General features: G+C 35.7%; 1 protein-coding gene across 7 annotated transcripts in view; it reads left to right on the top strand.

Annotated features, from left to right (window-relative positions):
- Positions 1-23079, top strand: part of DGKB (diacylglycerol kinase beta) — a 389225-nt gene that overhangs the window by 11847 nt on the left and 354299 nt on the right. For 5 of the 7 annotated variants that reach the window (XM_080383930.1, XM_080383931.1, XM_080383932.1 and 2 more), the window contains exon 2: positions 20455-20714. In XM_080383930.1, the coding sequence (XP_080240056.1) occupies positions 20645-20714 (70 nt within the window). In that variant the 5' untranslated portion in view covers positions 20455-20644. Of the gene's footprint in view, positions 1-19217; positions 20715-23079 lie in introns of those variants that run through there. The other 2 variants (XM_080383934.1, XM_080383929.1) reach the window with 1 other exon arrangement.

The raw sequence follows: 23079 nt of genomic DNA, 5'->3' as shown, positions 1-23079 counted from the left end.
CACCCTTACCACAAGCCACAGAATGCCTCCATGCAGGCTGAAAAATAACTTAAGATTTATGGTACAAGACTAAGACATGAAAAAAATAATGCTCCAAGAGAAAGGGCAAAATACTGAGATAATTTAGTTTAGAATAAAATGTAATACTTTGGTTATGTTTGTATGCTTGCTGTGCCCATCTGTGAAGATGTTCAAGCAAAGCAGTTACTGTCACAATTTTTTAAGGTCTGCTATTTTTAATCTAAATATTGAAGCAAGTGGGAACAATATTACATTTTAATTTGTAAATCTAACTTTTCTTACTGGGAGTCTGTTTCCAATAATTGCACTTCAATGAAGTTGGTGATTGCACTTAGGATAATTTATGGGATTTTTTTTTCAATTACCTGAACTACTCATCGTTGTAAATAATGCTTGTAAATAATAGTGCTTATAAATAATAAAGTATATAGCCTTGCATTACATAATTTCTTTAATCCTTTTAGTAGAAGTTACAGTTCTCTGACATCTTATATGACAGTAACAGAAATACTGTCTGGTATTTCATAGGTAGTCTGAACTAATGACATAGATGGGTGCCCCCCTGTTAGGTGTACAGTAAAATAATTTACATTACAAAGAAATCCAAGCAATTTTAGCTCAGTAAGATATGTATTTAATAATAACCAGTGAACTGTTCTGGGCTAGTAAAATTACTGGACACTGAACACTATCAAATGACTGTTCTGTGGATCTGAACTTGTGAAGGTGAGTATAATAAAGCAAGGGAATATTAAGTGAGGAAAGCTGATGCTGCTGGTCTCCAGTTACTACTCCTTTTAAAGCTCACTTATTCTGAAAATATTGAGGTAGACTGAGCAGCATTTCCTATACTGTGAAGTTCTGAAGAAAAAATGATGTATAAAATCAGTGCATCATAATGTTGACTATTGAGATGTGGGCTCTGGTGTTGTGAGTCTCTTGACAAAATTTATCAAGTCTATTTTCTGTGTATTTTCCTTAAGCTTTGTTTGTGTTATGGCCCTCATAGCAGATGCATAGGGAGCATATGCAGGCAGCTGATTCTCTGGGGGACATTCATTAGGATTTAGACCATGATGAATTCATGCCTCTGGAACTGTCAATGACCTTCTGTGTGCAGAGCTGCCACCAACATACATGGCAATTTCACTTGTGTGCAGATTGCAATATGTAGTCCCTGAGAGAGGCTTCAGTTAAGCCATTTGTGGTCAGTAATGTGGGAATTGGTAGTGAGCTATATTTGAAATGTCCTGCTGCAGTCATAATTTCATTCATTTTGGAGAACTGAAACCAGAAGATGGGTGGATCTGGTATTTAATTACTTTTGTAACTTTTAGATCTTTAGTTGATTTTCCTCATAATGGAGTTGCACGTAGAAGATGCATGTGCAGATGTGAATATCATGTAACTTTTTTAATTTTAATACAAGAAAAATATTCTTGAACTTTTGCTTCTGTAATTTTTTTATTTGTCTGCATGTTGCTATATTGGAACAATGCTTACAACTCTGCTTTCTAGGAATGTGGAAAATATATACAGTAATTCTTAGACAATTAATATTGCAGTCATGAGTCTCCAGATACAGCCCTTTGTTCTACATCACTGTTGTTCCTGTACTTTGCTGTATATAGGTGATCAGCTGCGCATTATACAATAGGATTTTTTCTGTTACATTGGTGCCATGGTGGTAAGAATCCTAGAAATATGGAAACATGCTAATATAATCTAGGGAAATCTTAGTACAAATGATATAATTCTTACATTACCTGGAAATACATATTCAGTGATTCACAGAACTAAATCTTAAAATATTTTTTAAAGTATCTTTTTGAAAAAAAAAAAAAAAATGTTAAAATAAACATGTTAAATCTGTGTGTGTAAGCCTATTCCTACATCATTGTCTTAGTCAAATGTGCAACAGAACGTGAGCTCAGCTTATTGTTACTCCCCTTGTTGCCCACCCTTTTTATAACAATTTGGAAAAAAATTCCTGTTATATTTCCTAAAACAGACTCCCAAAAGAGCAGCTGAGGAAAATTCCAACCATCTCTGTCTTACATCCTCTGAGTGTTACTGCAGCCTTGTTTTTTTCAATCTCTGCTGCTGCCTCCTCATTTTCCATGTCCTTGAGCTGTTCCTGGTTTTTCTTTTCCACTGGATGTTGATAATGCACTCCAGCCCAAGCAGGTCCCATCTTCATGGTTCCTAATCCCTGATCTGAAAGGCTGATAGGGCACTGCCAGTGGTGACTGCAGTGGAAGCAAACGCAGCAGGGTGAAACTGGACTTCTATTCAGCAAGTTTGCTATTTTGGGATTTTTTAATGCTGCTGTTCTGTTTTTTTTGGGGGGGTTGTTTCATTTTGTGTGTTTTTGGTTTGTGTTTGTGTTTTTTTTTTTTTTTCTTTTCCCCTCTGCCCCTGCCCTGAAGATTGGGGAGAACTGGTCTGTATAGGAAATGAAGGAGGGGGAAAGAGAAAATAGTATAAAATTAATATTTTTATTTTCAAATACTTATTACCTTGAAGAGATGGTGAAGGCATTCCCCCTCCCTCTTTTTGAAATGGAATTCCAGTAAAAATTCAGGGTGCCTTCATGTGTTTGACTTAACTGTGCATCTTATCTTTCAATTTCTGCAAATGTCCGGTTTGGTTCACACAGACAAGGTGTAGGGGAAAGTGATGGGCAGGTGCTGACAGGATTGTCATATGCACAGTCACACTTGATTTGCATTTTATTTCAGAGTGTTTTGAGTGTATTTCTGTTTCAAAATATTTACTTTTCTACTGGGGATGATTTAAGCACTTAGTGACACGCAAAAAGTCAAGCTGCTCTCCTATCTACTGAGTGCTGGGGCTAAAATTTAGCATTGGGTAAAACTGAGCAGGTTCTAGGCAATGATGCTTAGGGCTGAGTGAATCTTTGCTTTTTAAATGAAGGAATGGACTGTATTATTTTGCGGAAATTGCACTTTATGAGGATATGAATATCACTTATTCAGAGAGCCAAAGTGCTACTGTTAAAGATGGTTTGTGAGACCAGACAAGATTGACTACCAGAGCAAAGCGTCAGGAAAAGTTGGTAGGAACAACCACACACAATCAAATAAAATCTGTCACTGGGTGTTTTTTGTAATTTTTAATTTTATTTTTTTCCTTTTTCTGTGTGTGTGAGAGAGATGCTTAGGGTTGTTTTCCTGGTAGGTAAAAGCACAGTGGGAAATGGTGATGTGGGTTTGAGAGACACTCTGGAAATGCTGTCATGTTTGTTGGGAAAAGCTGGTGACCTGTGTGGAAACCTTGTGACCGCATCCTGCACAGGCAGAGCAGGAAAATTGCAGCTGCTGCTGGGTTCTCTTGTGCTGTGGAGTGAAACACAAGAACATGAGAACATGAGGTAAAAGATTCAGGATGGGTACATTCCTCCGCAAGGGTGAGAGGAGCCAGAACATCTCTCAGTCTGTGAATGAGGCGACATGCTATGGCTTTGGAATGGGTAGAGCAAGGAATGTTTTTGTTTGAGGGCATAAACTAAGCCTGTGGTGAATACCAGAGCACATGAGGAACAAACAAAAGGTTGTGGTGAGTGTTTGAGTAACATCCACTTACAGAGATGTGAAATGGTGCTCAGAAGCAGCACGCTGAGAGCAAGGATAAGTTAGAGGCAGTGGTGTCTGGGAGGTGTGAAGGGGGAAAGGTTCTTTGGCAAGGGAAAGAGATGTGTCTTCACATTGGTGTTGCAATTGCTGTGCTTTCATATCAAGTTGTTAGAAATTTTTTATGATGCTTTGCATGTAACTTTTTTTTTATTACTAGTATTCCACTTTGGACCTATTTTGACAGAGGCATTATCTGCATGACCAAAGCAATCTGAAATAAAAATTAAAAAAAAATCTTCCTACTTCATTGATGTCTAAAGAAACCCAAACCGAACCAACCCCAAGCCCAGAACACCCATGTGAAATGTGTATTACAAAACCAGTGATAGCTGTGTGATGCGTGGAGTGGGGGGTTAGATTCTGTGTGCCTCTTACATGTTTTAGAACTATTATCTATAAATTGAAGCAATTTATGGAACTGGGGAAATGAAGTTCTGTGATAATACTCTTACTGTCATCTGTATGTGTTACTGCTGTCTGTCTGGACAGTTGCGTAAAAGGATGCAGTACCTTTGAACTAGACCATTTGACCAAAAAATACTAATAATCTAAGAGCATTGGTTATGCTATGAAAACATTGGACTTCTTAGATAATAGCCGTTTAATCAAGTTAATGGAAGCTTTTGTCCTAATTTGTAAGTCAGACATGAGATAATATGAAGCTGTACCGATGCAGAAGGTTATTGTTCTTTTGAAAGGGGTTTCAGATGACTTCACCACAGGATTTCTGAGGATGTTCCTCTCTGTATCTGTTGCAAAATAACCGCTCTGGTGCAGTGTAAATAAGATTAGTATGCCTATTAATATAAAGTATTTATTTTGGACTTAAATCAGAACTTTATGATTATTATCGTATTTTGCAGAGATAGAAGTAAGTAAACGAGCAAAGCCATAGTGCTTTTGCAGCATTAAAATGGATAGTTTCTATGTCAGGAAAATATTCTTAAAACAGAGCAGATAAGGTATGCCAATATTTTCTTCCTTTCTTGATGTTCTGTAGAGCAGTTGAAATGCATCAAAAGTGTTTGGCCTGATGAAATTTTTTTTCAGCGTTGACAACAGAACAAAAGAAAGGCCCCCCTCCTCGCTCTGCAGTCCTTTCTGCAGGTGTGGCATCCACAGTGTTTGCAGTGTATCCTGTGGAAGGACTGAGATGACACTGGCCAAACATGAGGGTAACATTAGATTGTCAGATCCCGGACATGTTTACTCGTGGCCACCTGGCCTCTCTAGCTCCATGCCCCCATGCTGGCTTACTTTTGCTGGTATGGATGATGCTGTTGGCTGTTCTGTTGCTGCCACAGCTGCTGTGGGTACCTGTGGCACAGGCTGATACTGAAGGGTGTGTGTGGGTAGAAGGGAAGGGAGCCAGGAGGACTTGCCTCCTGAGAAAGCTGGGGCTCCAATTCCCTATGCAGTCCCTGTGTCATGGGGATCCTCATCTGCCTCTGCAGCCATGGAGCTCTCCCACACGTGACCGCCAGCCCATCTACCTTCTCACCTGTTTGGGAATAGAAGAATATTAGGGGGATAACTTAGTGGTAATGTTACAGCTTTCTAATTTTTTCAGAATCTTTTTCATCAAAAGTATTTAAGCTAGGTAAAAAAACTACTTTGGGACATCTTGTTCCATTTATATTTTTAAGACTATTCACCATAGAAATCACTGGAGAGTTCTTCTTAAAACAGATGGCACAATGTGGGACATTGTAATGCAATTTTCTTTGTAAAATGCTGTGTCCCAGGGCAGATTTACCACAAATGCAGCAATCGTGATGTCCCATAAAAGAGAAGACATGTGTTTTTGCAATGTTTGATATATCTAAAAAATATGCGTAACTCCTCTGACTCTGCCAAGCAAGCAAAGCTTGCTATTTTCAGTAAAGTATTTTTGGGCTTTTGGAGTATTTTGAAACTGTTAGTACAGTAACTACGTTGACTATTCAGGAAAACATTTGCATCAAAAACTTTAAACATCAATAAATACGGTATTATCTGGAATTATGATTGGCAAGAAGTTGTGTTAGATCTCTCTCCCCTTGAACGTTTTGGCAGAAGACACATTTTTCTTAATATTATTTACCGGAAATTTTTAGTTAATATGTATAGGTTTTAAAGCCATAAAGGAATACTGTGTAGATATCAAAATAGAAACACTAAGAGTCATCTTTCTGGTTTACAACTAATCAGTGTAAATATCTATCTCATCTATTATCTGTGCCAACTTGGCCTTAGTAATTAATTAAAAAACAGTATTGTAAGAGGTCTGCTACCAGTATTGGTGACACCTGTTATTAAAAGGCCTAGATAAATTCACTGAATAATTAAAATAGGAGAGAAATATGCCACAGAATATGAAAAAAAAAATATTTTCATCAGAATATTCTGTTGTATCTATACAGAAATATATATGTTCATAATTTCATCTTTATCATAGGTAGGTTTCTAAAATACTAACAAGAGATAATAGCAGTAACGTTTGGTATACTTAATGGGAAGAAAAATGAAAATAGGATACATAAAATGATGTTGTACATTTATTTACAACAGGATATTTTCACAGTGAAAATTGTCAATATACTAAATCTATGTTTTTAATTCTTTTAAGATGCCAAAAAAAATAACTTGGTTATTTTAGTTGTGCCATTTTAAGAAATGTAAGATAAATCTACTGATGCAATTGGTGCCTGGGAACCTTGAGGACTGGAAACTACTAGTAAATGTTAGAGATCTATAATAATCTCTTGAATAATCTTTTGTTTGAGAAGGCCAGAGTCTGAAAACGGCTAAATGCACTGAATTCTCACTTGCTTCTGAAAACAGAGTACTTGGCGCTTTGCAGTTTTGTGTTCCAAGTAGCAGCAGCTTTTTCTTAAGTACTCTTTACTCTGCTTAAGTCATATACCTCCCGCAACAGTTAAGATTTGAGACTAGGCGATTGTTTGGTTTGTGGTGCTTTTCCTGCGACAAAGAAGTGGATGCATATAGGAGCTTTTTCTGGCTGTTGGGGTGTAGGCTCAGGCCCTGGGTGCCTCCTCCCAGCACCATTTTGCGTTGGGCTTGGGCTTGCGCTGGCCCACGTGGTGGAAAAGGAATGGAGCTGCTGGACCTGAATGGGAGCAGAGACATTTTCCAACCAGGTTCCCAGCATGGATGACTGGAAAACCAGGACCCCGGGGCAAACCACAGTACACACGCTCAAGTAATTTAAAAACAGCCACAGATTTCTGGAATGGTGACATTATTGGATATACATAGTTAAATCTGTAAGTGATAACATTTCCGCAGCAGTATCTACTTCCTTTGAACTACTTCTTGGTTTAATTAATGGTGTATTAACTAAAGCTAGCTGTACATGAGAGACAGGGAATTTTAATTAAATTCTGTGGTTTGGGTAATTAGATATCAATTATAAATTTTATAATCAACAGCTTTATTCTAAGTTATGAAATACTTTTTTTTTAGGCATTTAGACTTAAATTCACTAATTCAAATGATAGGATAGAGAAAAATAAAGCTGTTAAGAAATAGGACTGTTTTATTGACTTACATAAATTAGCACTGTTCATGTGTTTATGTATATTCAGTTACAGATCTCAGTTCAGTTCCTGACTTTTCCACACACTTCCTGTGTGCTAGTGAGCAAATAATTTGAGAAAAAAATGTTTCAGTGTGTCTAGTGAATTTGAAATGCAATAATTAGTGCCAGCTGAGATCTAGCCAATTTTTCAAATTCTGTACTAGGTGCAGAAATATTCATTTTTAGGAATTTCAGTTCTCTGTTTATATTCTGTAAAACTGGATATTTTTCTTTCTCTTATTTTCTTGTCCTTGCACTTAAAAGCCAGCAGGTCTCTCCCTTTTGTATGTTGTACTGTCAGTGATATAGTCAACCTTATCTTAGTTTCTGCTTTTGTAATACAAACACATAATAATAACATAATTAGTTACTTGAGATCCTTTTTTCGTCTGTTCCATTGGTTAAACTAGCTTGTAAGAAATGAGGTGATAATTGAAGTGTATGTAGGTGTCCAGAGTGCAGACACCACATTTTGGGTCAGAAAAGCAACATAGTGCCCAGGCTACGTAGTTCCAGTTGCCCAGTTCAGCCCAGCTCTGGGATTTCTGCCTATGCAGTCTAAGCAGGTAAGTCTAAACAACAGTATCTCACCTTTTGAATCACAGATTTGCATGGATGAGCATGACCTGATATGGATGACCTTTTTGTGGTGGTTTTTCTGTTTGTTGCTTTTTCTTCTTGTGGCTAATAGTCATCCTTTGTTCTTGGGTAGAACAACACTTGTTACTTGGCATACCTCAAATGGTACAACAGGGGCTAACTGTCTGTTGATTTAGTGCAAATATAAGCAGAAATAAATTACTTAATTATAAAAGTTACTGAGGTACAGCAAAACCACTTCTATGAATATCCACTGGAACTTAAAAACAAGTTAATTTTAAATGCATTGTATCTTTTTGAGGATGGAATGTTTATGAGGCTTTAGTTGACCTTTGGTGAATGTTCTCTAAAGGTAAACTTCTGTTTCATTAGTAAGTATGACTATAATTTAAAATATAATCTTTGCAAAAATAATTCCTCATGGAACAGGTGGTGTTTTTTTTCTCTCTCTTTTATCTTTTTCCCAAAAATATCATGAGCTATACTCAAATAGGATGACCTAGTAAATGGAGTGACTTAGAGATACTCCTGTGATATAAAGAGGATGCAAGTGAAGCAATTTTTTTTTTTTTTAGGCTTATTTCATATGTAGAATTCAGCTGTGCATGTTTTAGTACAGACCAGGTAAAAGGAATGACATCTAAATAATAAACCATTTAGTAAAGTTAAAAAATATTATTTCTAATAACATAACTTTTTAAAATCCATATGTTCTCTAATTGATGAAGGTGAGTTTTACATGGGTAGCTCCTGGGAAGTGTTATATATGTAGATACTGTGCCTGTTAAGAGTAGACCACACAAAGGACTTTGGAAAATCTCTTCATTCAAAAATTTTCATGGATCAATTCAGGATGGAACAACAGAGAATAATTCTTAATTGCTAAAAAATATGTTTGTTTTTCGGTTCTGTTTGTTTTTCGGTTCTGTTTGTTTTTCGGTTCTGTTTGTTTTTCGGTTCTGTTTGTTTTTCGGTTCTGTTTGTTTTTCGGTTCTGTTTGTTTTCATTGCATTTTTATTCTCTCTTGCAAGATTTATGGGATCCAAGGTCAGCAATATACATCTTTCATATACAGTCTTCTCATAATACAACTAGACCTTTACTGGTGACTTTGTATAGGTAGGTGGAAGAACTACTAACATGGTTACTAGGTACAGACTGAATTATATGAAGCAATTATGGGATAAAAATGTTGCAAAATTGTGGAAGATCAAATGTAACTTAACAAGCTTGTGCCAATTCATAAGTAACAATATTTTTCTTCATAGTTTCTCTCTAGTAATAGAAAGATGAGTGTATACCTTGTAGATAATTTTGCAATTTGTAGGATGATGTAGAAGTTCTGTGGGACCAATTTTTTAACTTATTGGTCAACGTAAATGAAATTTTAAATTTTCTGTTTGAGATGCATTTATTTCAGTGACTAGGCCTTCAGTTGACTTCAGATAGACACACAATGTGTTAAGCTGTGGGATCATCAAGTTTGAAGTAAAGAAAATAATTTTAAAGGACTTGAGCTTCTGACTTGCAATGCATCAAGTGCAGTGTGTGCAGCCCAGTGCTTCATCTGAGAAACTCACAAAACCAAAGCAGCAGACTACAGGTTGAAAGAAGGGCTTTTGCAGATATGAAATAGTATAATAGATACAGGTTTGCAGTTGTTTGCAATTAGTTCTATTGCTATAAAAGATAAGAATATAAGATAATTCATGGAGGCAGTGCATCTGTAATTAGCATTTCCAGGAGTGGTAGCACTTTTATCTGATTTTCTGTTCTGTGTGGGAGTGGAGTCCAGAAGACTGAATTATATAATCATTCTACTTACAGAAGAACAAATGTAGTGTTACCAAGCTGCCATCCATTTTGTTATTTTTTTTGTTATTTTTTTTTTTGTCACTGAAGAGGAGATCTTTAACAATTTAAGCACAGAAACAAAAATGAGTTGTTTAGTTACTTTTTGTCTTTGTGTTTTTATTCTGCTTTCCTTACTTTATAACATGCTCTGATTTCTGGCTTTTCATTAGGGACTGTATTCTAATGCGTGTGTCTTTTTGATGTAAGACTTAAAAATGGTGTCAGAATGGACTGGTTTTTTCTTTCCCTACTAGATTGTATTTATTTATTTTAATAGGGATTCAAAAGGTAGTGTATCAAACATTGTGTAACTTTTGCTTTTTAAAGCTATGGTAAAAATGAATTGCACAGGAGATTAATAATTGTTTAAGTGACAATGTTTATGATTCAGAAATATACATATGAATAATTTTTAGTTTGACAACTACAGTGACAGCAAAAGAAAGGTGACCCATGCTAGAAGGTGTCTAGTGCTGTAAAAGGTGTTCTAGTATGGTGATGGAGATGATTTAATACTTGTTTGTCTCTTGGTCACAATTTGTGGATAACACTAAAACTCCCTTGGGCAAAATCCTGTGGGTCTCCAGTGGAATTGCAGAGGATGAGGAAACACAATTGTCAACATTGAGCAAAGAAAGGGGGGACTTGCTTCAAATTTCAAGTTACAGTCTTGTAAAGCGAGTTCAGTTTTGATTCAAGAACTGCATATATAAGGCAGATTGCTTACTGGAGTATCCCAAGAACTTCACATGTGTTATGCTGTGTCTCTTTCCATGTAAGTTTGATCATGTTTTATTACTGTATTCCAAGCAGGCTGTTTGGAAGTTATCAGTAGTATAGGCAAAAGGACCTGAAAGGTGGCAAAATCTGAGATTTGCCTTCACAGGTGGTGCTGTCACCCTCAAGATGTCAGGAGGGGCAAAGTGGCACCAGTGGCTCCCCTAGCAGTATATTCATCAGTCTACAGACAAAGCAAGCGGAATAAAAACCAAATCCTGAAGAATATGTGCATACGATCCAGACCTGCAATAAGATACTAACTACCCTTTTCCCTCAAATGATAACAACTCAGTCTTAAGTTAAACTCAAAACTGACCTTAACCCATACTTAACTTGAAGTTTCCTGCATCTGTTCCCAGATTTCAGGACAGGCTTGCGTGTCTGAAAGCTTTATGTGTTAGAAAATATTTTACATCTTTCTGCCAGTCCTATTTTTCTCCTATCATTAGGTAATCATACTTACAATAGCAGTAACGATAGTGCTAGGGACTACTAGTGTGAAAACATAAGCTACATTTGAGGAGAATTAACTGCAACATTTAAAGAGAGAAACTAATTGGGTAAAACTTCAGAGAAAAGCATACTAGAAAAAGATAACAGAAATGCAGAGCCTTCCTCCAGAGGAAAAAAAATATTAAAAATGCAAGCATAATATAAGCTAGCTCAGCAAAAAAAAAATTCCCAAGGGAAAGAGGAGACAGGATCAAGGTTTTTTGTTTGGTTGTTTTTTTTTTGTTTTTTTTTTTTTTCATCTTCCCTTTAAGATGGGAAAAACACAGGGAAACAAAAAATTAATATTGCTTATTGAAAACTGAACACCATGGGAAAAGAACACAAACTTAAATTGCATAAAAGTGCAGTTATATACCTTTTTCAATTAAAAGTGCAATGTGATATCAATTTTTAGTTAAAAAAAAAATCCATGGGAATATTGGAATTTGTTAGCCACAAAGTATTCTAGACACAGTTTAACATGTTTAAAATGGTGGGGTTTAGGTTGGAGTCTTTGGATGAAAGGCTGAACGTTCACAATATAATGACTTAATATCCTGAAATTGGTAGGAGGAGGACAGAAATTTCATTATCATCTTCTTAAATTCCTCTGAAAAAAATCAGCACAATGAACCTTCAAGGGGTGGTGTAGTCCCATCTGAAAGATGGGTCAACATGTTAAAGTTGTCTTTACAACTGTAAGTCTGTCTGGGGGGGGACAGACAAACAAACAAATGAAGGACACTCAATCAGAAAATGCACTTCCATCCTTGACCAAACCTCTTGTGTGTAGTTCCACAAATGTCGGTTCTGTCTCAGTTTAGTCAATGGCAGTATGTAAACTGTAAGAAAATTGATAATACGAGATGAGATAAGAGTCTGGAGGTCTCTTTCATTTCTGCTGTTGAATGAGATGAGTCCAAGCTGGCTTTAAGTAGTAGTTTCAAGTACTAAGAGGTGTGAGACTATGATGGCATGGGCTTGGGCATGTGGGCAGGAGGTTGGGCAGAGGCGCAGAGCCTGCCCTGCTTCTTGTGGTGCTGGGCTAACTTGGCAGTTCCCTTCTGGCTTTGCTTGAGTAAAACTGCCTCACAGGTGCTCCATGTGCACATCCATGCCTCTGGTGGCAGTGTAGACATGCCATCAGAGCAAGTGCTAGGAGACACAAGTGGTGACGTTCACAAAGCCTTCACAAACCTAGAAATTACCATCTCCTTGGAGCTGAATTTGAGCAGGTCAGGAGCTGCATGGGTGAACAGGGGATCATAGTTTGAGATGCTGCTGCTGCCACATAATTTCCTTTGCTTGCAGATACACATTCCTGTAGGCAAGGACCCATCCTACTTTATGACATCCCTTTTGGTAGCTCACTGTTACTGAACTTTTTTATAGTAATACTAATGAATAAATATGAAACCATTTGTAGTTGTCTAGAAGGCTCCACACTATCCCAGTGGACAGTGATATAGCGCCAGCTATTCATTACCCAGGACTGCAATAATTTAGTCAACTTCTGCATGTAGTGCTCTGCCTAGGGAAAAAAAAAAAAAAGAAAAAAAAAATCCACCTAGTAGAAAACAACGTAGCATGAACTTCTACTATGAAATCCCTTAACCTGCCTGTTAAGCTAACCTCTATTCTATGTACAGGTTTCCTGTTGGAGATTAACTTGGATTCATATTTTCACAAGTCATTTAGAAGAAACTCCTGCGCCCTGTTCCTAGTTAATTTTAAAATGCATAAAGCTTTGGAATGAGGACAGCAGTTAACAAATCTTTTCCTCGAGCACAGTGGAACATTTTTGTCTCAAGACTAAAGCACATCTCTTCAAAGGCTTATTTCCGCGCATGAAGTAGGAATTTCTGCCCCAGGAAATTAAGGATCATCAGAAATCTTCCCCAGTTGCAAATTACACTTTTCAGCTTTGACTTCCTCTAATGTAATCACCCCTAGAGCACCTAACTATGGAGAGATTAATTAAACCCAACAATTAAACAAAAACCCCAACCCTGTAGCTTATTACTAACAAAAGTGAATTGTTATGCAGAGTTTACAGTTCATCCCATGAGAGAGAATGGAAAGAAAAGAGGAAGAACATGTGGCAGCTAATAATAGTCAAAGAACTTAACACTGTTGATACGGGCTTAGATACTTGTGGTGCTGGTTGTGAGGAGATATATGTAGAGTTCACACCGAGGGGTGCACTTCTGGAGCTGGCTTTCTTGGGGACAGTGGCAGAGGTTACCCCTAAGATGTTTATTTCATGATGTTCTAAATTTTGGAGGCGTTTTTGATTGATATATAGAAGTAGTAGTGGGCGACATGGAAAGAATTGTGATTAATCCTCGCTTTAAGCGGACAGCTAAATGTACTGTATTACAGAGAACTTCCTACAGATTACATAGTTATACCTATCAAATCCTGTCCTTTCTGTCCCAGATTGCTTTATTCCATTTATTAAAGAATACCAGCCATAAACCCTAGTGATTCAGCATTCTTTTAAGGCTTTTAATATTTTTGCATTCATTTTAATATTTTTTTGCATTCACCAATTTCAAAATACTAACAGCTCTTTAGAAATGCTTCTATGTAGTTTGTCTGCTTTTTGATGGAGTAAATTTTTTGTCCTCTTGGTTTCAATATGTTTATGATCAATCACTTATACAGTCAAAATATTATACAATATGATAATTTAGTCATAAAATAACGGTATCGATTTTTTAATGGCCCTATGGACAAATTTGCTTGTTTAGTCATTGAAGTAAAATGATAACAAGGATGACTAATTCCTTAAATTCCTTTTTAAAATTTTCACTTTTAAAATCTCTTTTTCTGTGGTGGTTATTGGTAAGTTTTTAGCATTGGGAACAGCTTTACGATTCTCAGAGGAGATTTTTGTGATGTACAATGTTTTGTAAGCATAAAATAAATTCTAGTCTGAAAAGGTGTCAGTTTATTTTTGGTTTATTCAGTTATAATATTTAAAGCAAGAAGAAAGCCTTTGTGAATTTATGATGTATCAGCACATATACATACTGATATTTCCTTGTCCCAGATTCTCCTTAGTTTCATTCATTTCAATATTTCTGTTAGTGAGGAAAAACACTGTGAAATTTGATTGTAGTTCTTCTGACTTGGTAGGTAAGTAGTGTAGCAACTTGGATATAGCAAGCCTAGGAGCTGGAAAAATTTAAGGTCTGTCTGAAGTTGCTTTTACAGTAGTCATATGATGAAGGTAAGATACACGAAGAGCAAAGTAAAAAAAAAAATAATAAAAATTTATGCCTGTATTTTAAATGTAAGTGTATTCAGTGGCATCTTGCATTCTGATCAGGTTTTATCAGTGCTCAGTTTTTGTTGCTAGTATTTCTCACTGTCATAAACTACAGTATTGGTGAAATGATTTCTCAAAGGTTCAAGTATCCTGCTTAGCATATCACAATCATTTTTGTGCTGCATGTATTTCCAGTGTTTACGGTATATTCCATACAAATAATTCAAGGAAGTGAATTTGAATAATTGTTTCTCTGAGGAATATAGGCCATATCTTTGTGTTAAAATTTAAATGGGTATTTTTTATATGCCACAGACTAGAACACCTGGGAGTAAAGTAGTCAGAAAAACATGCGTGCTTTTGAGTTGTGTTGAAGTCACTCTTGCAAAGGGAAAGATTTTCAGCTTGGTAATCAAATTTTTACGGCTTACAGTGTATCAATGTTTAGACTTTATATTTCAAAATTACATTCATTTACATCAGTAAGCATCCTTTGCTGTATCGAAAAAAATGTGTACTACTAAAATGACTTTATGCTAAATATTGTGAAAAACAAGAAGATGATGTTATGTAAAATATGCTATCTATGTAAAATATGCTATCTATGTAGGAAAAAGCTATTTTTTTGTTATGGGGACTCTTTTTTTTTTCATCCATGCCGTTAATCTAGCAGCAATTATAAGTAATCATAATACTTCGGTATTTGAGAGTAAAGTCAAAATGGTGATTAGCAAATACTTTTGATTAAATTTTCCCCCCTCAAAATCTTCAGAGTAAACTCTCAACTATTGAAATTGGGATTATTTTTGACATTAGAGAAACTGTTTTCTACAAAGTATAAAATGAATTGCAGGAATACCTACACAATTGTCTTTTATGTCTGTACATTATATATTTCCTGCATTTCCAAGAAATTAGATAAGAGATTGCGGCATGTTTTTATTGTGAGGTTTTTGGATTTTTTTTGGTGGTGTTTTTTTTTGTTTGTTTTGTGTTTGGTTGTTTTTTTTCTGTGGTTTTTGTTTGTTTGTTTGGTTCAACTATTTTGAAAGTAGCAACATTAGTGGGGAGAATATCCTAGGGGTTCAATAGCAAGTATGGTCTTTCAGTGTCCAGGAAGTATTATTCACTTAGACTCTAACAGCTCACTTAATAGAGAATAAATAGTGCAATAGTGCATCATAATACCTTATGCATTAATGTTACATGGGTCTTAAAATTTGATCACAAGAGAATATATTTTATACATGAAAGCTGAGTTGCTCTTCTGCAAGAACTGATGAAATGGTGTGTGTGGTTTTTTTTTTTTGTTTTTTTTTTTTTTCAATTGCATGCTAAACTCACAAATGACACTGAGTTTTCAGAGGAAAGATGCTTTGGACTTGTCGGTAGAAAGGTTGTACTTGCTTTCTGGACCGGTTGCAGGAGTTTATAGAGAAAACAGATTCAGGTGTATGTGTCAGCATGTGGTATTTGACATGTAAAAATTCTCCTTTGGAAAACCTGTGATGTCACCCACACTCAAATCACAGGATCCAGCTATAACCATGGTGAAGGTGTAGTTCCCAACTGAAGGAAATATCAAGTACATTCTGTACAGAAAAGTTCTTGAAAAGTGTAATTGCTTCAGCCTCCATAGCAATTACGGTATAAAATATTCTGTGTTATTTATTCCTGTTGTTCAAGCAAAAATCACGAAGTAGTCATGTTGTGGAGGAAGGAAACTTGTTTCCTTAGTGTTCATCTTCTTTTTTTCTTTTAAGTTTGTGTTGGGTTTTTTGGGGTGTGGTTTTTATTTTTGGTTTTTTTTTTTTTTTTCTTTAAGCATACTAAACCAGAGGGAAATGGGTAAAAAGGACTAGAAGGTCTCAGTCTTGTATAGCATGGCAAATACTTACTTAAGATCTGTCATTTTGTCATCAGCACCCTTTTTTTCCATCAGCCTTAGGCTGTGCTCCTTTTATGGAATAACTGGCAATTAGTGATGAAATTGTATGTGAGATGTATGCTATGGAAGGGCTGGTAGAAAGCAAAAAATGGCTGAGTAATTCCAAAAGGCAGACTATAGGCTGTTTGAGGTTTCCCTGTTAGGGTGATCAGAAAAAAGTCCCCTAAGGCATGTGTTAAGAAGAGTGTCATGCTTTCAGTCCCAGCAGTGAGCATGGACCCCAGAAGAAGCCCTCCTGCCTTTCAGGAGCATGTAGAGGGAGCTGGGTTGCTTGAGATGCTGGATGTGTTTCCACAGGCCACAGTCCTCCTCTGGAATCGTTTGAAGCTGAACCCACTTGTATTGTTTATTTGGTTTGTAGGACTGAAAGTATTTCACCACCAACACCCCCACCCCCCATAGTCTCCGAAAATTCTTCTTTCCTTGCTTGCCATGAGAACTTTACAAGGCATAATGAGATTATTTGGGTGTTGAGATTGGTGTGTGGGGGATGTGCCTTTATATTTGTTTTCCCTCCATTGTATGTTCCTTTCTCTTCCCCACTCCTCAGCCTGATTTCTGCAGGGCAGCTGAGGATTTCAGTGGCATGGGGAATTCCTGGAAATCTAAGCTTGTTAGCATTGTTTGCTGAATTCTAAGTAATTTGATTTGTAGAGTTTTTAACAAAGCTTTGCTTCCTAGTTTGGGTATATGGCCTGGTAGGAATCCTGACAGAAAATTTAATAAACTCTCAAATCCACAAAGAAAAGCATGTTTTAAAAGGGAGGCTGGGATTCTAAGACATTACAGTCAGTGGATAGAGGAGAAAGAATATTTTTTTTTTCTAATTCTTTTTGTGATAAAATGAATGGCTTATTAATGTAGTGTTTCTAATTTATTTTATTTGTAAATTTGTGTCTGGTTGAGAGAGCTGTGAATCTTGCCTAAGCATGTACTAACAAAATGTGTGCACAAATCCGAGTTTCCTGGAATAAGCCAAACTCTTAGAGGGTTGGTGGAAGAGTTCCCTGCCTGATATCCCATGTGTTTTATCTGAATGCTGTGGTGTGTTGTTCAAAGTAATTTGTCGCTGCATTGAGAGGTCAAATCACCATTTGTGTCTGTTTGGTGCTGCTGATCTTTATTTTTCTTGCCAGCAAACACATTTTATTAATGTTTTAATTCAAGATTCTTTTTTCCCCCTACATGATAGTATTATCTCTGTTACTATTTTCCTCTTCATGTACTGATAGGTTTTTAACTGCATGATATTTCTGGAGTACTGAGAGAAAGAGCACTAAAATAAAGTACAAATGAACATTTAAATTAAAAGCTACTGAAAAAGATAATGTAAATTAATGTTTTTGTCTACAGAAATTAAGGTATTTGGATAACATATAGGTGTAATCTTAAAATGTTCACCTTGACAAAACACACACATTTATATAATACAGATATGCACTGATGGCTTCTGGCGTCGGCATCTGTATAACGTGCTTGGTTTCCTACAGCTACATTATTACACTTAGAAAATAAGAAACCACCACTGTAAAAGGTTTAACTGAAAACTAAACGATGCAGGGACCAGGGACCTTTCCTTATTTAAGACTCCCCTGCAGCAGAATTTACCAGGGAAGTAAAAGAAGGAAGCCTCTATAAGGTTCCTTTTGCCAAGATTTTTCCCATTATGTTTATGGATGTTCTGGCGTCACATGCCTTGAGGTGGTGTACGTGACCTGTCTGCAGTCCAAAGACCAGCCATCCTCAGTAGAGGACTGCCTACCTCCCCATTACTGTTCCCAGATTAAACTTGGCAAATTAGTTCCACTAGGTCCCCCACAGTCTTCCCTTTCAAAGGGAGGAACTTGCATCTGAAGAGTTTTCCAAAATAATACTGTAGCCTTAAACTGTTGTATCTTCTATAATAACTCTGCTGGCTTACACACAGGCTGCATCTTCTTTCCTGTGGACTGCCACAAACATGCTAAATTTTCCCATTGCTGTCACCTCATTCGGGTCATGTACCTTTCCTTGCGGCACTGTTTGTAGGCAGTAGGGGATATCAGAGGTGGTCATTTAGGTCTGAAGTTGGAGAAGGGGAAGTCAATGGGAAAGTATCCATTTGCACTGTACATGTACTGTGTATATAACAAATCCTATAGACAGTGGTCAGCTAAAGGCATTGCATGTAAATTGATTGATCAGTTTAGAGCGCACAGCAGTTATTACCTTGCTAGTGATAGCAATTTTAATGGTAAGCTGCTTATCACAAATGTTCATATTAAAGAATGGAGATAATTTCATACTGTAGAGCATTCAGCAATGTTGGTTTTTGTAGGTAATGAAACTAACGTGGTTAAGAATATAAAAATAATACTGGATGAAATTGTGCTACAAAACTTTGGTTCTATTAAATCAATTATGCAAATATGAAAACATTTTCAGTAAAACCTAATCAGTTGTCAAGAATATGAGAAAAAATATACCTATTTGATAAAATAAAATTGTCTTCACTGCAATCTAATCAACTGCCAGGAATGAAACATCTCTAATTTGATTAAAATGTCCCTGTTGACCATAGTTATTTTATCTTGTCATAAATAAGAGGACTGACGTTCTCAAGACAGAAGGATAGCTTTTCTTACTGATTGTCAGTTTTAACTTTTGTAGTTCCTGCCCTTTTTCTGGCACTGATATTGATTCACTGATGTTTGAGGGCTGACGTGCCTTATACTTGGCCAACGTTATCCATACCTATGTTGCTTTTTCCATCCTGGTTTCCATGCTCCTGTTAGTTTTTGTTAGTCAGTTAGTGTTTGTAGTTCTTACCTCTTCCACCTTACCATTATGTTTTATTCTGACTTGAAGAGATGAAGAGCATAGGAATCTCTTCTGGTTCAAATTTTAAAAACACCAGGCAGCTGCCAAGTACTTGTTATTGCACTTAGATAGCTTTACTTGATCATAATATGGGTGCATGTACTTGAATCATTCACCAAGAAGGGCCTGAGAGCAATGAAAGCGTGCTCACAAATTTCTTTGTTCAAGAATGATATATGTAAAGACAAAATAATACAAAAAAAAAGTCCCGTCTATCATTGGGTCAATGTGTCTTTTTTTATATGCTTCTGTTCCTAGCTACTTTATTTACTTTTTTCGTTTTCCCTCATGACATCTTACTACTTTTTCTTTCCTCCCCAAGCTGCAAACGTCTTTTTCCTTAGAACTTTTTCCATTACTGTGTCAGTCTCCTCTGGTCTGAATTTTTCCTTTGCTCTTTTTGTAATTTGACCCTTGCAAATGATGCATTGCTAGACATATAAAGAGATTCCACTTATGGTCTAAAATTAACTTTCTAGTCTAAACTTGTCATCTAGGCAACCTCTGTAATCACTAGTGAAAGATAAATACCACAAGAAGGCAATTCATCACATTTTAAGACTATGTTGAAACTGAAGGGATTAATTGCTGTCTGGGCCACCTGTATGTCTCTGCTGATTAAAGAGAGTGCCCTGGATGACAATCTTAAATGAGGTACCTGACTTTCAGATGGCTAAAATTAGATGAAAAGTATCCTACCTGTTGTGCAAGGAGTGCTGTTGGTAATGCATTGCCTTATTAAGATCTGTCCTACAGAGGTAGAAACTGCTTATAATTGGAATGAGATGGCGCCCACAGTTTGATCCTTTTTTTTTTTTTTTTTTTTTTTTTTTTGTGTCTTGAACTGATTTGCAGTGGAGACAACAGTTATATTTGGTTTTTCAGTAGTGACTTCAGCAATGTTGTGATTTTCTAGAAATCAAACCCCTACTATCTTGTTAGAATAGTTAATATTTATGTAGCTCTTGTGAATTTCTCACCAAATTGCAGAATCCATTGCATTTTTGACATGGGGAGTTAGAAGTTTCAGAGCATTTTTGATAAGGCCACACAGCATTGTACAACAACATAATTGGATAATAAACCAGCTATGTTAATCCGATTTTAAAATCATTGGGAAATAAATTTACTGGGTTGCTACTAAATCACAAACATCCCAACACTAGGTGTCCAGATACAATTTGATCATAAACAATCAATAATTTTTGTTTTTCAGTGGATTTGGAATTAAAATAAAATAATTTGGAAATAGATATAAAATTATTTATGGAAAAATACTGTATGGGAAGATTTTGAGCAAAACTGTATATAAGAAAATATTTACTAGTTCCAATTAATCCCATAAGAAAAGTGGTGTTTACGCTTCTAATGTTTGATCTTCTTTTAACAGTGCCGTAATTCTCCACTGAACCATCACATTGGGAACGGTTCATAGTTCAAAAACTTCATCCACATAGACCAATGCTGTTTCTACAGTCTCCAAGCACTGTGAACTGAAGCTACAAATCTCTATGGAATTTATATCACCTGGATCAAAAGGAATGCTTTTCTGATATTTAACAAAGACCCTTACCGCCAGTATGACGAGCCAGGAGAAGTGGGTTAACCTTAGTCCTGGAGAGTTCTCTCAGCTTCAGAAATATGCAGAATGTAAGTGATTTTTTTTTTTTTTTTTTTCAGTTTGATTTTATGGCTAATACAAAAGAAAGAATATTTTGAATGCAGAATATAATATTACTAATTATTGATATTATTCACTGTCAAGTAAGGGGCTAAATTATGGTTACTGTTTTTTTTAATCCAACACATATGTTTTTTGGAGGGAAAAACCAAAATCACTTGGAGCCTGTAGGTTTTGTTGTTTTTTTTTTACTGAACAATTATTATCCAGTATGGTACCATGTAGACTGACTAGTGGCTATGTGATTATGGATATCTGGAGAGCATATTTTTATGGCTTTGTCATGTTAAGTTCGTCATAACAATTTGTAGGCTAATAGAGTGGGTTTTGTATTAAAAAGAAGGCTTGTGCAGTCATGCAGGAAACATGGACGTTCCAGGAGAAACACATCTAGGTGTTGAATATGAAGATGTTTCTAATACTATAAATATTTCAAAGGAGGTGATGTCCTGTGAAAGAGCAGGAAACAACAACCTTTCAAAGATGACTATCCCGTTCTTGAGTTATTGCTTAGGTAAAACTTCCTTTAAGTGGCCTGAGCAACTTAAATGGCTTGGAATTACATGCTTAGAGGACTGATGCTGAACATGAGAAGTTAGATTATGAAGCCTGATAATAATTGAACTGGAAAACGTCAAGAATGTTTAGGAAGTTTTCTTATATGATGAATAGTCTAAATTTACATTTCTAAAAATGGATAAAATCTCATATGACTAATGAATGTTGTTGATTTATTACTAAAGAAACCATTTGCTTATAAATTAAAATGAAGAATGGCGAAAACTGGAGGTTGGTTGGTTTGTTTTGCCTGTGACATCACAGCATATACTTAATTGTATTTCAGTGTAGTTGTCTAAGAGAATAATCATAAAATGATTTTTAGAGTTAACTTTAATTGTACATTCCACTGGCATGTGATGGAGATTCGTAGTATTTTCATGATACCAAGTTAAGCCATGAATGATGCTTTATTTAGTGCAATGTTATACAGAAAAATAATAAAAAAAAAAAAATCGGGCAGAAATATTTACATCATGCTTTCTTGAACAGGTGTATTTGAGTCTCACAGTTTTCTACAATTGCTGTATAGTTTAAACTATTCTATTCATTAACAAAGTATGTTTTCTCCCCATGCCACCTTCTTGTTTCAAAGGATAAGTTATAAATATAAAGGAAATTTGCTCCATATACTGCTTTGTCCTTAATGACGTTACCAAACAAGGAGCTATTTTGTTTCTCATTTCATAGTGGAAAAGAAGACATTGATACTTGCCTGGTATTTAATCAATTAGGACTCCTCATTAAAAGAAGGACTTAAAGATATCTGAGAAAGGAAAACATCTGTGCTTTTTAGTTGTTTTTATTTTTATGTAACACACAGAAACATTAAATAAAGGGGAATGGGATGCAATTACACAGACCTTAAAAAGAACACATCAAAATTCTATATTAATGTTCTGTTGCCTTCAGAGACCATTGCAAAGAAAACTTTGTATTTCGCATGTTTAATACAAATAAGCTTTTCTAAAAATTACATCACCAAATGGATAGTAAACATAGTATATCAGTTTAAGAAAAAAAAGTTCTGAACATATTTTCTACTTCTTGGGAAAATAATTTAAAATTATTCTTTATTAATTTTTTTCAATAACAGAAATAGAAAACTTCTAATGGAGAGAGAACAGTTCATAGTTCAGAGAACACAACCACATAGAGCTGTTGCTTTAGTAGAACTTGATATCAGGATAAAGTGTTTGGTGAAGTTGGTTGTGGGTTTGTGTCTACATTAAAGAAAGACATGATGACTTTCAGGCTTCATCAGCTTTCCTGGAATAGAAGGATGTTAGTTGTTTGAAAATGTGAAATGTGACACATCTTTGTATAAATAGCTCAATTTCTGAGGCAATTAAAAAAAATTGTTAATGGTATACAGACTTTGATTGTATAATGTCAAGGGAATATAACCCAGATATAGGGCTTATTTTGAATTTTTGAGTTGTCCAGTTTAGTTTTCCTGAATGACTGAATAGCAGTATCTTTAAAAGTGTTATTTCAGACTTCAAAACACACTATTTTTAAAAAAAAATTGAATTGGATCCAACATTTTTGAATTTGATACTTTATCTAACATGCAGAGATATGGAATGTTGTGACAGTAGTTGCCTTTACTCATTACCATATAGTAATTAAATTATGTTGAATTGTATGAAGTTTGAATATGTAATTGCTTTGATATTCCTTTGTCTTTGTTGAACATGGCAAACATGGTGAACTGAAAAAGCACCAAATTTCTAGCAGAGTTTGGCTAGTGTGGTGGACTTTGATTTATCTAAC

Source organism: Falco punctatus, assembly GCF_963210335.1.
Source record: "Falco punctatus genome assembly, chromosome: 4".
Classification (NCBI taxonomy): Eukaryota; Metazoa; Chordata; class Aves; order Falconiformes; family Falconidae; genus Falco; species Falco punctatus.
Note: the sequence above shows the minus strand (reverse complement) of the source record. Positions and strands in the feature narration are given on the sequence as shown.